The sequence below is a fragment of the Aythya marila genome, assembly GCF_965140915.1.
Source record: "Aythya marila genome assembly, chromosome: 1".
NCBI classification, from domain to species: domain Eukaryota; kingdom Metazoa; phylum Chordata; class Aves; order Anseriformes; family Anatidae; genus Aythya; species Aythya marila.
In genome coordinates this window covers 7,559,679-7,573,364 of record NC_139042.1, presented here as the reverse complement: position 1 = coordinate 7,573,364, position 13,686 = coordinate 7,559,679, and the positions used below count along the sequence as shown (strand labels likewise).

General features: G+C 41.5%; 1 protein-coding gene across 9 annotated transcripts in view; it reads left to right on the top strand.

Moving 5' to 3' along the window:
- The window catches only part of ANKRD42 (ankyrin repeat domain 42), a gene marked incomplete at its 5' end in the record, with an annotated part of 29,711 nt that overhangs the window by 1,777 nt on the left and 14,248 nt on the right, over nt 1-13,686 (top strand). For 4 of the 9 annotated variants that reach the window (XR_014318658.1, XM_082773826.1, XM_082773824.1 and 1 more), the window contains 10 exons: nt 1,898-1,984; nt 2,132-2,288; nt 3,333-3,496; nt 5,072-5,179; nt 5,497-5,616; nt 6,235-6,370; nt 9,188-9,388; nt 10,393-10,518; nt 12,469-12,574; nt 13,191-13,366. Coding sequence is in view for 8 of the 9 variants with exons in the window: in XM_082773826.1 (XP_082629952.1) it covers nt 2,270-2,288; nt 3,333-3,496; nt 5,072-5,179; nt 5,497-5,616; nt 6,235-6,370; nt 9,188-9,388; nt 10,393-10,518; nt 12,469-12,574; nt 13,191-13,366 (1,156 nt within the window). Of the gene's footprint in view, nt 1-1,897; nt 1,985-2,131; nt 2,289-3,307; nt 3,497-5,071; nt 5,180-5,496; nt 5,617-6,234; nt 6,371-9,187; nt 9,389-10,392; nt 10,519-12,468; nt 12,575-13,190; nt 13,367-13,686 lie in introns of those variants that run through there. The other 5 variants (XM_082773823.1, XM_082773822.1, XM_082773825.1 and 2 more) reach the window with 4 other exon arrangements.

Genomic DNA, 13,686 nt, shown 5'->3' with positions numbered 1-13,686 from the left:
CTCCCTGGGGAATGCCACAAAGGTGGTAAGCCAGGGCATTGGAAACAAACAAAAACCAACAACAAATAGCTCGGGATACCCTTTTCCTGCCAACCTGCCCAGCGATCCCCAGGCAGCTTTATCCCAGGTCTCACAGAGGAACCGTCCTTTACAGACGGAACATACACCTGCAGCCCAACATCAATTACTCCACGCTGCTGCCTCCTCAGGCAGTCCCACACCTCCCCCTTCAGCTGCAGCCCCCTCACAGCGCCCCAGCCCCGAGGCTCCATCCCTCGGTGCCCAAAATCCCTCAGGGCCGCCGCCCTCCCCCGGGCCGCTGAGGCGCCATGGCCGCCGCTCCCGGCCCGCCATTTTCCTGCGGCCCGCCGGGAACGCGAACCCTGTGCCCATGGCAACACCGCTGCAACGGCGGGCAGAAGCGGGAGGAAGAGGAGAAGGAGGAGGGCGCAACGAGTGAGGCTGCTTGTGCTGTGAGGGGCTGCCATGCCAACAGCAGCTCCGGCGCTGCCTCCTACTCCGGCTGGTGAAGGTGCTTTGCCCGCAGTTTCCCTTCCCTTCCCTTCCCTTCCCTTCCCTTCCCTTCCCTTCCCTTCCCTTCCCTTCCCTTCCCTTCCCTTCCCTTCCCTTCCCTTCCCTTCCCTTCCCTTCCCTTCCCTTCCCTTCCCTTCCCTTCCCTTCCCTTCCCTTCCCTTCCCTTCCCTTCCCTTCCCTTCCCTTCCCGTTATTTTGCCCGAGGTTCCCCCATCTGTTAACATATTCATTTCACGTGAGGCTCATATAAAATATCAGGCTTGATCGATATTTACCAAGCATTTGGTAAAAGGTGGCACAGCCCTGAGGTCACCCCCAAGCTGGTATTTTTAACCCCCCAGCCCAATAACTGTGCCTTCGCCTACTGTGGGGCTTAGGTCCTTGTTGCCTTGAGCTCCTGCTAAGAAGTGTAGCACTGGATTCTTTTTGTGTTAGAGAAATATAGGGAAAACGTAAAACTGACCATTTTCCCCATGCTGAGTAAATTCTTTAGTGAATTTTGGTCAGGTACTGTTGCCACAATATTTACCTAACTCTACAGGGGAATTTTTCCTTAGTGAATGAGCATTTGATAACAGTTTCAATTTAAAAAAAAATGCATTAAAATTATGAAAGATGTCATTCGCTGACTGAACAAATATATTTCGTACAAAATTCTTGTTAACAACCGTTTATTAAATTTCAGTCCCAGCCTACAGCTTGCTCTTGCTGGCCTGAGTCAAGAAGCTGTGCCGCAGCATTTGGCATCCATCTCCATGGAGCTGTAGGTCACTGGTCCTTCCAGAGGGAGAAAGGAGGCAAAATTCCCTCTGCTGGGGGCTGGGAGTGTGTGTTGCTATTTGTATTACTTCTGGGGAAAAAAAAAAAAAAAAAAAAAAAAGCTTGAACTTGTTGCACTGGAAAGTCGTGTTAAACACATTAGTACTTTGGCAAGTAGTGTAATTGACCAGATTTTCCTCTGGTGTAAGGCTGCCTAATTGTGCTGAAGTCTGTAACCCTCACTTGACATAATGAGAAATGACTCCCCTGTGGGAAAATTATGTCCTGGTGATATTCTCTGTTTAAAAAGAAGCAAACAAAAACAACAAAACGAAGAACCCCAAATGCAAAATGTAATTATTATTTAAAAACATGAACTAGATTACTTTCTGACGTCCCTTCCAACCTGAATTATTCTCTGTTTCAGTGCTGCTGCTGTTTGTTCTTACAGCATTTTGCATAATAAGAGTCCCAGTTCCTAACTGAAGCTGCTTTGTGCAGGGCAATGATACAGCCTGTCTCTTGGGCAAGTGGGAGTGAAGTGATGATACACAGCCACAAGATCAAGACGTGTGTGTTAATCTCAGTCTGTATTACAGCAACAGTTTAACCCCTCTTTTCTTCTCTGTGGCAACCCCAAATCTACCGGAGCACTATAATCCTGCTACAGATTACATGAAATTAGGCACAGGTAAACTGTGAAGGCTGTTTTTCATCATATTAGCACTTTTTTTACATGTGTCAGTAGCCTTTTCACAGAGCATCTCATTGATATCTAATATTTTTGGTCAGAAAATGCTTAACAGTTTTAACTATTACCATCATTTCTTCTCTACAGGCAGGGAAACTGAGGCACTAATACCTTAAGACCAACCTTTTCCCACATGCTTGATTTGCCGAACAGTAGCCTACTTCTTCAAGACTTCTCCTTAGAGTGTGAAATCTAATCCAAGTGTTAGTGCATTTTGCTGCTGGAATGATGACTACTCTAGAAGGTGATTAATAATTGTTTTGAGTTACTCATACACTTAGCTATCTGTTGTTCAGCCATTAGATCTACTTACATCACTTATTTCTGTTGACCAATTCAGGCAAAGTGCCAAGATGTTGCAAGGGAGTTTGGATATCTGACTCCCAGTGCTCCCACTTATCCTGTTAATCAGTGAAAAGGCCTGAAGGAGAATACAGTTTATCCCGGTGACATATACTTTTGTACCACTCTGCCTTTACCTAAGTTCAGAGTTTTATTCCATGCTACTGAAGTCAATGAAAATACTACTGAGTTTGGTGATGGCAAAAATTTAGGCCAACAAAGTAACCTGTGCCAGAGCAATGCTATAGTTACAGCAAGGGAACGACACAGAATGACTAACACATTGTATAAATAATTGTTTTTGTGATGTAGCAGCTTTCATTGTGACATGAGCTTGTAATGAAGCTGACTTGTGCAGCTCAGTCAAGAGCAATTACACGCTATGCTTAATTGGTAAAGGCTCTGGTGCCCTCAACACAGTATGCCATGGTATGCTGAGTCCTCAGGCAGCAGTGGGAGCACGGCCACGTGGAGCACTTGAAAAGTGATGGCTGAGAGCTTGTTCACCCAAGTGAGAAGCCCCCCTGGTGATGCACTTGAAGATGTGATGGATGAAAAAGTTTGTGATGCCCACAGTTTTGGAAGAGAGCCAGTGTTGCGGTGGACGTGCTCCAGCATTTGCATATGTAGATGGAGTAGCTCTGCTTTCCTGCTCTTACCATGTTTCTTGTCATCTTTCTTCTGGCTCTTATTCATGGCTTCTTTTGGTCCATTTTCTGAGGCTGGAGATGACATGGCTGTTTCACATTTTTGAGTATTGCTTTGTTTCTGACAAACAGAGGCTAAGGATTCCTGCTGATACAAGGCTCACTCTCAGAAGTTACTCTGAACACATTGGGTTGGTTCCTATAAAGCTGTCACCCTGATGATTCTTTGACTCATCACTTGTTTACTCTCTCTGAAATGTTACTGAACTGGCTAATGCCCTTTTATTATTCCTCACTAGCTGTCAAGAACCAGCAAAAGTACACTAGTGTACACGAGGCAGTGAAAGCCGGTGATGTAGAACAACTTGCGTCAATGATAAAAAGAGGAGCTAGTATTAACGAGGTGGATTTAGTCCACGAGTTCACACCTTTGCACTGTGCTGCACACTCTGGAAGTCTGGAGGTAAAATATGATGTTGGTGTTCAGACACAGCAATGTTTTTGTGAGTTAATGTTTTCCTTCTTTAGGAGAGGCTGGACACAAAGTCGTTGGCTTTGATCAAGCTAAATTAATAATCTCTGTCTGATTTTCTGAGTAAATATATTCACTGAGAACAGAAGTACAGTTTTTAGTATCTTATTTTGCCTTTCTGAAGTCCCAGCCACAGTTTACATAGTTAACACTGTCAGATTTTACAAAATCAGTGATTTTCTTACTCTGAGAAAAGTGTGCCTTATGGCCTCCCTTCTAGATTTATGACCTTCTTTTGTTTCTGTTGTGTTTTCCCTTTTCTCAGGACACCTAGAAACTCTGCTAGGATGTGTACAATGAGAAAATCCTCTAGGACATGTACACATTCTCTAGTCATGAAGGTGATTGAACCAAGTGAGAAGTGACATGAGAGCCTGTTCATTCTGTTTACCAGTGTTCTGTCCCGTGCCTCATTCTCTAGAAACAGTGCTAACACATTTTATTTTAAGAAATAAAAGCATTGAATGTTGATGTAGAAATCAGCAGGTACTTTGGAAATTTTGAATTTCCAAAAGGACCGAGCTGCTGTATTCAGCACAACATTTATCTCCTTGTTACAGTTTTCTTGCATAATATTTTTGCAATCTAACTTTGAAACAGTAAGGTCATGTATAACCATATAAAAATCATGTCCCAAAGGAAAAAATGTAAAATTATTGCTAAACTCAAGAAATGCAGTTCTGTTACTGGAATGAACAGGAACTGTCAAAAAATGCTGATGATCATGCTGTCAACCCTAAAAACAGATTGCTTGCCCACCCTTTTCTACGTGTGTAAATTCTGCCACTTCTCATTTGACTCTCCTACTTTGCAGTTAATGTATAAGACTTTATTGGATTATCTGTCATCTGTTTGTTACTAAGCTCCTTGGTGGAAACAATGAAGGAACCAGAGGTGGAGCCTGACCTAAAAGAATATATTAAATAATGATAATATATAACAAAACATTTTAACTAGTTCTCTTGCCTTTTTTTGATATTTTTTTAAAGCTTTCCATTGAAAGCAATAACTTTTGGTGGAAAAAGGTGAATAAAGCTAAACTAAACTATGAAAGGATGAGAAGAGAGGTAGGATTACATGCACCCTAAGGAGCCTAATAACTGAAATGAGGCATTACATTTAGTTCATGGTGTTTTTCCTGCCAGTAATTTTAGCTGGAATTCAAGTGAGCATGTTTGCACCATTTTTCCAATGCTTTTACCTTATGCCATGTGTATGTTCTCACGGATTACATTTTAAATCTGGAAGAGTAAAATTAAGAAGCCATTCTGTAAAATCAGTGCTAGGGTCTGAGTTAGTAGTTATTTCTACTTTTGTACCCTTGGATGAGGCCTTGAAACTGTCTAACTCACCTGCTAGTCCATGCTCTGAGGTGTCATGTTTCCATAAAGAAGTATTCTGATGCAGTTTTGAAATATAACATCTACTGTTAACTTATAGTTAAAATGTGCCTCAGACACATAGTAATAATAGTTAAATAACAAGAGTTTGGTTTTGGTTGAGCAGTGTCTTCACTGGTTGCTCTGGCACGGAGCTGACATAACACAGGTGGCTGTCAGAGGCTGGACTGCAGCTCACCTTGCGGCTATCCGAGGACAGGATGCTTGCATGCAGGTATGTGTAAATATTTACTCTCAAGCAAAAGTAAGGCAGGCTGCAGTTTGGACACAGTCATTATGAAGATCAGCTGAGAGGGCTCCTAATGGAGCTGTGAGTATCTCATGTTCCTTCACAACATTAGAGCTGGAACTGAGTCGCTGTTAAAAGCAGTGCACCCATTTGTTCCATCTGCGCAAAAAGATTTATTTTGTGTAGTGACAATGCTTTGAAGTTACCCCAGAGTTACCCAGCTGATCATTTTAAGTCATCCTGCTAGGCTATGTTTGCTTTTTCAGCTTGCTTTCTGAACTTAGGCTTTGTGTTTCTTTTAGGCTTTGTTATTAAATGGAGCAAACCTAGAAGCTCAAGACGACCGTGGGTGCACCCCGTCACACTTAGCTGCAGCCCATGGGCAGTCGTACACTTTACAAACCATACTGCAAAGTGGAGCGGTGAGACTTTTACCTGCAGATCCCTAGTGCGGAGCCAAAGTCTGCTGTCCTTTTCCAACAAAACTCATTAGTTTAACTGAGATTTGGGACTGTAGGTTAATCTTTGTTGGCATATTCTTGTTGGCAGGTGTGGGAATTTATTCTTAGGTTAAATTTCTTTCTTTTTTTTTTTTTTTTTTTGAGTGTAAGACATGTTAGAGAAATGTTCCAAAAATCTAAAGAGAATCAATAATGTGGAACACCATTTGACAGGGGATGTCACCAAATGAAGATCAGGCACTGAGGTTGTTGTGATTTTTTGTGATTGTACAAATCCTATACAGTAAATGACATAGACTGAAAAAAATACAGATGTATATTTAAGAATAATCATCAACACATCGATAGAAGTACTTCTGAACATCTACCTTTTCTGCATATATTATTTCAATACAACCAAGAAACAGTGAAAAATACCCATCTTGGAATGGGAACTATTTATATGACATGAACTTTGAAAAATATTATTTGATTTGATGGAAATAATTTAACACAATGAACAGCTGGTTCCTGCTTATAAAATTTGTTTTGTGTCTAAGATTTGTAAGTGAATGAATTAACCTACTGTTTTCATTTCAGAATGCAAATGTTTCAGACAAGAATGACTGGAAGCCTGTTCATTATGCTGCTTTTCATGGTCGCTTGGGGTGTTTGCAGCTTCTTGTTAGATGGGGAGCATGTATAGATGATGTGGATAACAATGGAAACCTTCCAGGTACGTCAGGATAAATCTTATACTTAATCTTTGGATTACAGTTGTTGTGATATGTGATAATCTTAGCACACCTTCAGCAAAGCACACCTATCAGCGTTGGTTGGACAAGAGATACTGTTTTGATAGAACAAGGTGTAACAGTTTTAAACTAAAAGAGAGTAGGTTTAGATTAGATATAAGGAAAAAATTCTTCACTCAGACAGTGGTGAGGCACTGGCACAGGCTGCCCAGAGGAGCTGTGGATGCCCCATCCCTGGAGGTGTTCAAGGCCAGGCTGGATGGGGCTTTGGGCAACCTGGTCTGGTGGGAGGTGTCCCTGACCAAGGGGGTGGAAATGGGTGGACTTTAAGGTCCCTTCCAACCCAAACCATTCTGTGATGCTATGCTATAATTTGCTGGTTGGTTCCATGCAATACACATAGTTGCTCTGTTTTTAAAACGATGAGGGAATTCATAAAATCCCAAGTAGCTGTCAGTTGGCACCAGCATCCTATTCGGCTCCTGCTGTTCCTGGCAAGGCTCAGAGCTAAGGGTGCTGGAACAGCTCATGTTGGGAGCAGGCTCGTTTTGAGAGGGCAGCATCCCCTGAGCATGTGGTGGAGCGCGTGTGCCAGTGGAGGTCACAGGAGGGGAAGGGTAGGTGGGGCAGCAGGCAGGTCCAGCTGCTACCTGCTCTTTGTTGAATGTGTGCCAGCCTTGAATGGCTGTGCCAGTGTGAGCAGATTCTGGCATGTTCATATGCAGGTTTTGGTATCCAAATGTTTCTTAACTAGGTTGGTAAAACCCTTGTTCTCATTTACCTCTGATTTCCTCATCTTGATTTCTGGAATACCAGAATTTCTATATTATCTGCAGTCTGTACTCTTTTCGTAATTATGTGCACAGTCACCTTAGCACAAAAAAATGGGCACTCTCTTCATAGTCTCTCCACCATCCCTCTGCCTAGCACACCACTGCCTCAGTCCTCTAAGTTGAATGCTCATACCCTTTGTTCCTGTTGCATCCTTTCCCTTTTAACATGTTTTCTTATGGTCAGTCATATTATTTGTTCCAAATAGCATATTTTTCCCTCAATAACTTGTTTAGAGGTTTAGAGTTATCCTTTTAAATCTACTTTCAAAATCTTTTATCCTCTATTAAGCACTATTTATCCAGTAAACCAATATCTATGTTTTGTTTTTCAAATGTGGGTTCTGTTGAAGGATGTGAGGCTCTTACATCCCGGTAGGACATGTGGTGTATTGGCTCAAGCGATAAAGGTTTGTGATGTTAGGCACCCTGGGGGCAGCATAGAAGGTAGCTTTGTTTGCGTTTGGGAACATTTCCCTGATATCACAATCTAGTATGGAGATATGGTGAATACCAGCACAGTTCCACTTAAATGCTCTGTATATACATGTTAGTAGAAAATTGCTTTTGTTACTCTTCTGACATCTACAGAAGCTGGTTTGTTCAGCCTTTGTTCTGTTTCATTTGATCCTCCTATGATCCAGAGGAAAGAAATTGCTTTGTAATACTCCTAATAAATGATTAACAGGAGTGTTATGCTGTACAGATTAGAGTATTTTCCTCAGCGTCTGAAACAGTCAAGTAAATTTAAATCATTTTTACATAATTCAGCTTCAAGATTAGCTGGCCAGTGCTGTAATATTACTTGAGTATACTAAAAGGAGTTTACTGAGGTTGCAATTCCATGCTCCTAAAACTTAAGAAATGTAAGACTGCACCTTGTCATAGAATCATATTTGTATTATGGCAGAGGCTTTAATTATCTAAAAAAATACTTTTTTTTTTTTTTTTTTTTTTTGAAGAACACTGTCTTATTCAGTGCCCTGAATACTCTGCATTCTTTAATTCAACATTTTGTTTTCTAATTGTATTCAGGTTTTGGCCATGCTTCACTTATTTCTTACCAGTTAAGCCTGTTCTAAATGTAATAATAATTTAATCATAGTGTGACACCTGAATTTTTCACAGACATAGTTCTTCCACTCACTGCTTGGAGAAGAGAGAATAGTGTTAGCTTGATTTTATAACAGGTGAGATGAAACACCGAGAAGTGTGCCTGCAGATCACATGGAGTAGTTAAACATTGGGCACTCAGCAACACACAGGTTAAAAGCTGTCCGTAAAAAATTCCTTTATGTGTCTTCCATAGCATCCCACTGAAACTGCAGAAAGACATGGACAGAATTAAACTCTTTTCCATTTTTGCAGAAAGCCTCAAGCTTTTTTGACTGCTTTCTGCATAGGGCAGACATTTAATACGATTTCATTCCAAAAGGTGAAGTTTCATCCCTGAGATTCTTGCTTATCTGGAAGAGGATTTGTAAGAGTTGAATCAGTTTTGCACCATCTGACTAATAAACAGAAGTTAACTTTAAGATACTGTTTCTTTTCACTTTGGCACTTTTGTCCATGAGTCCACCTAGGAGAATGAAGTCAGATCAGAGCTGCTGATCAGTGAGATTTCAGTTCATGGGGAACAGGGCACCCCAGCAGTGCACTCTCCTAGCTAGAGCTCAAAGGTCTCTTGGCAGTGTTGTGTTGTCTCCCGCCGTCAGCTCTGCCAGGGAATTTTCTTTGCAGATCCCACCCTTGACAGTTTTCTTGTACCTCCTTTGCATACAGCTGGACTCTATCCTGGATAGGAGCTGAGCATCCCCTGACCAACTGGAGCTGCTTCCTCTTGTTGTGCAGTGTTGGATGGCTCAGGTGCTGGTGGAGGAGCTAGATCTAACTGTTAGCGAGAGCACTGCTTTCTTGGTAGTCAGCAGCGCTTTGCTCTAACCTACTTTGTTTTACTTTGGGCTACAGCACATCTGGCAGCAATGGAAGGACATCTGCACTGCTTTAAGTTCTTGGTCAGTAAAATGGCCAGTGTCATGCACATGCTGAAAGCCAGGAATGACTACGGAGAGACTCCAAGGGACTTGGCTGAGCGCTTCTATAAAGATAATATTCTGCAATATATTAACAGTGTGGAAAAAGAGGGGGAGCATCCAGAGACACAGGAAGGTGAGTGTGGATCAAACACTAAAATGTTGTTAAAATTTATACTGTTAAAATAGGTGTCATTTCATAAAACACTTGATTCTGAAAACTTACACGAGAATTGCAACCTTCATATCATCAATGTAAGGAACAGCTACTGCTTTCAATAGTTACTGCACTTACTGATAGCTACAGTCTGGGATTCTCAATGTGATTTTAAAAATATCTTAGATTTATAATAATCAAAATAAAACTTGTCACACTGTTGCACTATGAATACCAAGTTATGCACGTTCTTAGACTCCAGCAGAAATCCAGAATAGCTGTATAATTTTCATGAATTTTCAGATTTGCCTGCTTGGAATTCTTTACTTATACGGAATAACAGTTCAGCCTGGAAATGTTCTACTAAAATTAAGGTTACTTGTTAACCAGCAATACTACTGCAGTCAGAACTGCCAAAAGATGCAAGTGTGGCAAGCTTCATAAGGACAACATTCCACAGATATAAGAACTGCTCTTTCACCTTTCTACTTTTTCCAGGCACTTATTTTCCTTATCTGCTAGTCTTTTGTCATTATACTTATATATATATATTTTTTTTCAATACTCTCTCTCTCTCTCTAAATATAACTGGAAAAATCCAACTTTCTTTATGAGTAGTTTTTTTTACCAAGAAATAAACTAGTTTATATATTTGGTTAGACTGTGGAATTCAAAACAGGCAAATGACTCTAGTTACCACCAGTAATAGAACAGTAACTGTGAAACAAAGGTATTCCAGGTCTTTGAAATTCATCTCCAAGCTGTATAAGATGCCTGTAGCCATAACCGAGACATGTTTAGTCAAGTCTGTGATGAACAGTGCTAGTAATGCAGCTGTGTTTTAACTGATTAAAGATGCGTTAACCTGGCTATGAAATTTCCATGAATAAGTTGTTACGAGAGAAGCAAGCTGTATGAGACAAATATGAACATGTTTAGAGGAATTACTGGTATCTGTTTGGAAACACGTGTTTTGTTTTCAGTTTTAGCTTTCCCAGCCCATAGCGCTGCTTTCAAAGGGGACTTTTTGGAACTTAGAAGATTAGTGAAAAGTGGAGTAGTCAATATTAATGAGCGGGATGATAAGGGATCCACTCTCATGCACAAAGGTCAGTAATTATGATTTGTGTTTCAGCTTGTTACCGTTCGTTGCTGGCTTGTTTACTTAGTTTTTCAAGTGGCTGCTCATCAGATAAACTTAATGAAAAACAGTGTCTCATTTCCTGAGGGCTTGAAAGGGCAACCTGAAAAACATATTTTGTGATGTATGTGTGTGTAGGTGTCACTTTAAAAACAAAATAACCAAGCTGAAGTCAATACAGAAAATTTATACATGTATGAAAAAGAAAACAACATCTAAACTGAAATTTATTATTTTTTTAATCAGGTGAGATGTCAGTTTTAGAAACATGGGCTAGTTGTTCATAACAGTGATCTGTGTTATGGTCTGGGCCATTATTTGGTGAACATATTGCTACCATGGAGATGTGTTATAAAAACCACAACAAAGTAATTTGTTATACGCTGTGGAGGAAGCTTAACTTCTTGTATCTAACACCTTGATTTGCAGTGGAGTGCTAGCACTACAGAAGAATGGTCCTCTTGTGTCTGGGGTTTTCTTAGTAATGCCTGAAAGATGAATCACAGAGTTGTAGGGGTTGGAAGGGACCTCAGGAGATCAGTAGGTCCAACCCCCCTGCCAAAGCAGGTTCCCTAGAGCAGGCTGCCCAGATAGGCATCCAGACGGGACTTTAATATCTCCAGAGAAGGAGACTCCACAACCTCCCTGGGCAGCCTGTTTCAGTGCTCCGTCACCCTCACCGTGAAGAAGTCCTTTCGCATGTTGGTGCGGAACTTCCTGGACTCCATTTTGTGGCCATTGCCCCTTGTCCTGTCCCCAAAAAACACTGAAAAGAGGTTGGCCAAATCTCTCTATCTCCCACACTTCAGGTATTTATACACATTGATAAGATCCCCTCTCAGTCCTCTCTTCTCAAGGCTGAACAGACCCAGGTCTCTCAGCCTTTCTTCATAGGATGCTCCAGGCCCCGTATCATCTTTGTGGCCCTCCACTGGACTCTTTCCAGGAGATCCCTGTCTTTTTTGTACTGGGGAGCCCAGAACTGGACCCAGCACTCCAGGTGAGGCCTGACCAGGGCAGAGTAGAGGGGGAGGATCACCTCCCTTGACCTGATGGCCACACTCCTTTTTATGAATGCCAGGATCCCATTGGCCTCCTTGGCCACCAGAGCACACTGCTGGCTCATGGTCAACCTGTCCCATGAAATGGGAGAGAAAAAATAATGGAAAGTATTCTTGTAATACGCTTTTAACACTATTTTCTACAATTCTTTTTGATTAGGTAACAATCAATTTTTTAAAAAGATAACTGAAGTTCCCGTTATAAAAAATTATATGAAGGGATTTTAAAAGTGTTTTCTACATTCCTTCCTACTCCTTTTCGTGGAATGTTGCTACTTGTTTCGTCCAGTCTTTACATGCAGTGTTGATGAAATGTTGAGGGAAATTTTATGGCTGATTGTCTTTGCATTTCCTGATTTTTTATATATGAAAACACACATGACACTTATCCAAATGGGTTGCTGTGACAGACAGAATTATTCTTCCCTGAGAAAAAGAGCTGGCTGTTTTCAGCCAGATATGCCAAATACCGTCCTGTGAGACATCGTTCCTGGGGACCACGTGGCATGGGCAGTAGCTGTGCTAGATCACACAACTAGGCAAAGCTGTTGCATTGGGCTGCAGCTGAGAGGCATTGCCTTATGGGTGTGGCCCAGCTCCTCTCCAGCAAGAGTTGCAAGTAAATTTCCAGGACTAGGGGCAGGCACAAAAACACATTGCAGGATCTTCCCTAAAAATGGGTATGCCCGTATGACTTGATCATCTAGAAATGCAGGCTTCTCTGAAACAGCATCTCACCTGTGGGGTCTTAATGAACCCACCCTCTGGCACATTGAACTGTGTCAAGAGGGGGATGTATGAAGTTTGAAACACTTCAGCTGAATACAACTGACTTGCGTGCACCTTCCTTTCCCCAGCTGCTGAACAGGGGCACGTCCATTGCTTACAGTGGTTACTTGAAATGGGAGCTGACTGTGACATTACAGATGATGCTGGAGAGACTCCAAAGGATGTAGCCAAGAGGTAGCAACACATATCATGTAGCTCAGTCATTTATTTGCTTACTATTTATATATCAATATCAAGTCAGCTTAGTTGTAATTACTTCTGATTTTCAGTGATGGAGGGAGGAAAAGGTCAAGTCCGTGAATTCCAGTTCTGAGTAACAAGCAAAGCAGTACTGTAGCTGTAAAAGGATTTATGTTTACCTTGTTTTTCTGAACATGGCGAGACATAAAAGGTGAAAAGTAACTGATCTGCAAAAGGAAGGTCGTAAGCCTATATATTCCAACTGCACAAAGTAAATGAGAACTAGAGAAAACTGTCTGATTTTTGCATTAATAAAAATAATGCAGTTTCTGATGAGATTCAGTTAAGAAATCCTACACAGGAAAAGATCTCTCTGATGTGGGAGTCACTGCCATAAGATTTCAGTGAGGCAGAGATCATGCTGGGAGAATACTGCAGAAAGCAGATCAGCTGCTCATAGTTTGTGTACCAGTGCTTCCTGTAACCCTGAAACTCCCTCTCTCAATGGGAACATGAAGAGTTTCAGAGAGTTTCTACCACGTGGGGAGCATGGCTATGCTTTTACAGATTATGGGGATGTATCAGTGTAGGTTAACTGTTCTCTCTGCAGATTTGCCCAGCTGGCAGCTGTGGAACTTTTGACACAAAGAACTGGAGACAGTAGCTCCAGTGATGAAGAACTAGATGCAAACAATGCAAAATTTTTTGAAAGACATGGTGTGGAAGGGAGTACGGATAGCAAAGAAGATTTAATCCTGAACAAAGCAGAGAAAAGGAACGCACGCAGTAAGCATTTTCATCACTCCTTATTCGAAAAGGTAGTCTCAAGACATTCTGTTCCTACTTGCACAGTTTCTGCTAACTGATGCGACTTTGTTGTAGGATGAGTTTGTTGACAGGGTATCTGCACTGATGAGTATTCAAACAAATTGTGGAAAATTAGGCAACATAGTGCAGGACAGTCAGAACGTATCTGTTCCAGTGTTTTAATCTGTGTTGGTGAAACCACATGGGATTGCTCCTTGTTTCTGGGAGCTGTCTGTTGTGTGGATGTCAGATACCTCTCAGTATCTGCTGAGCAGTGTGATTTCTGTCTTTGTGAGACT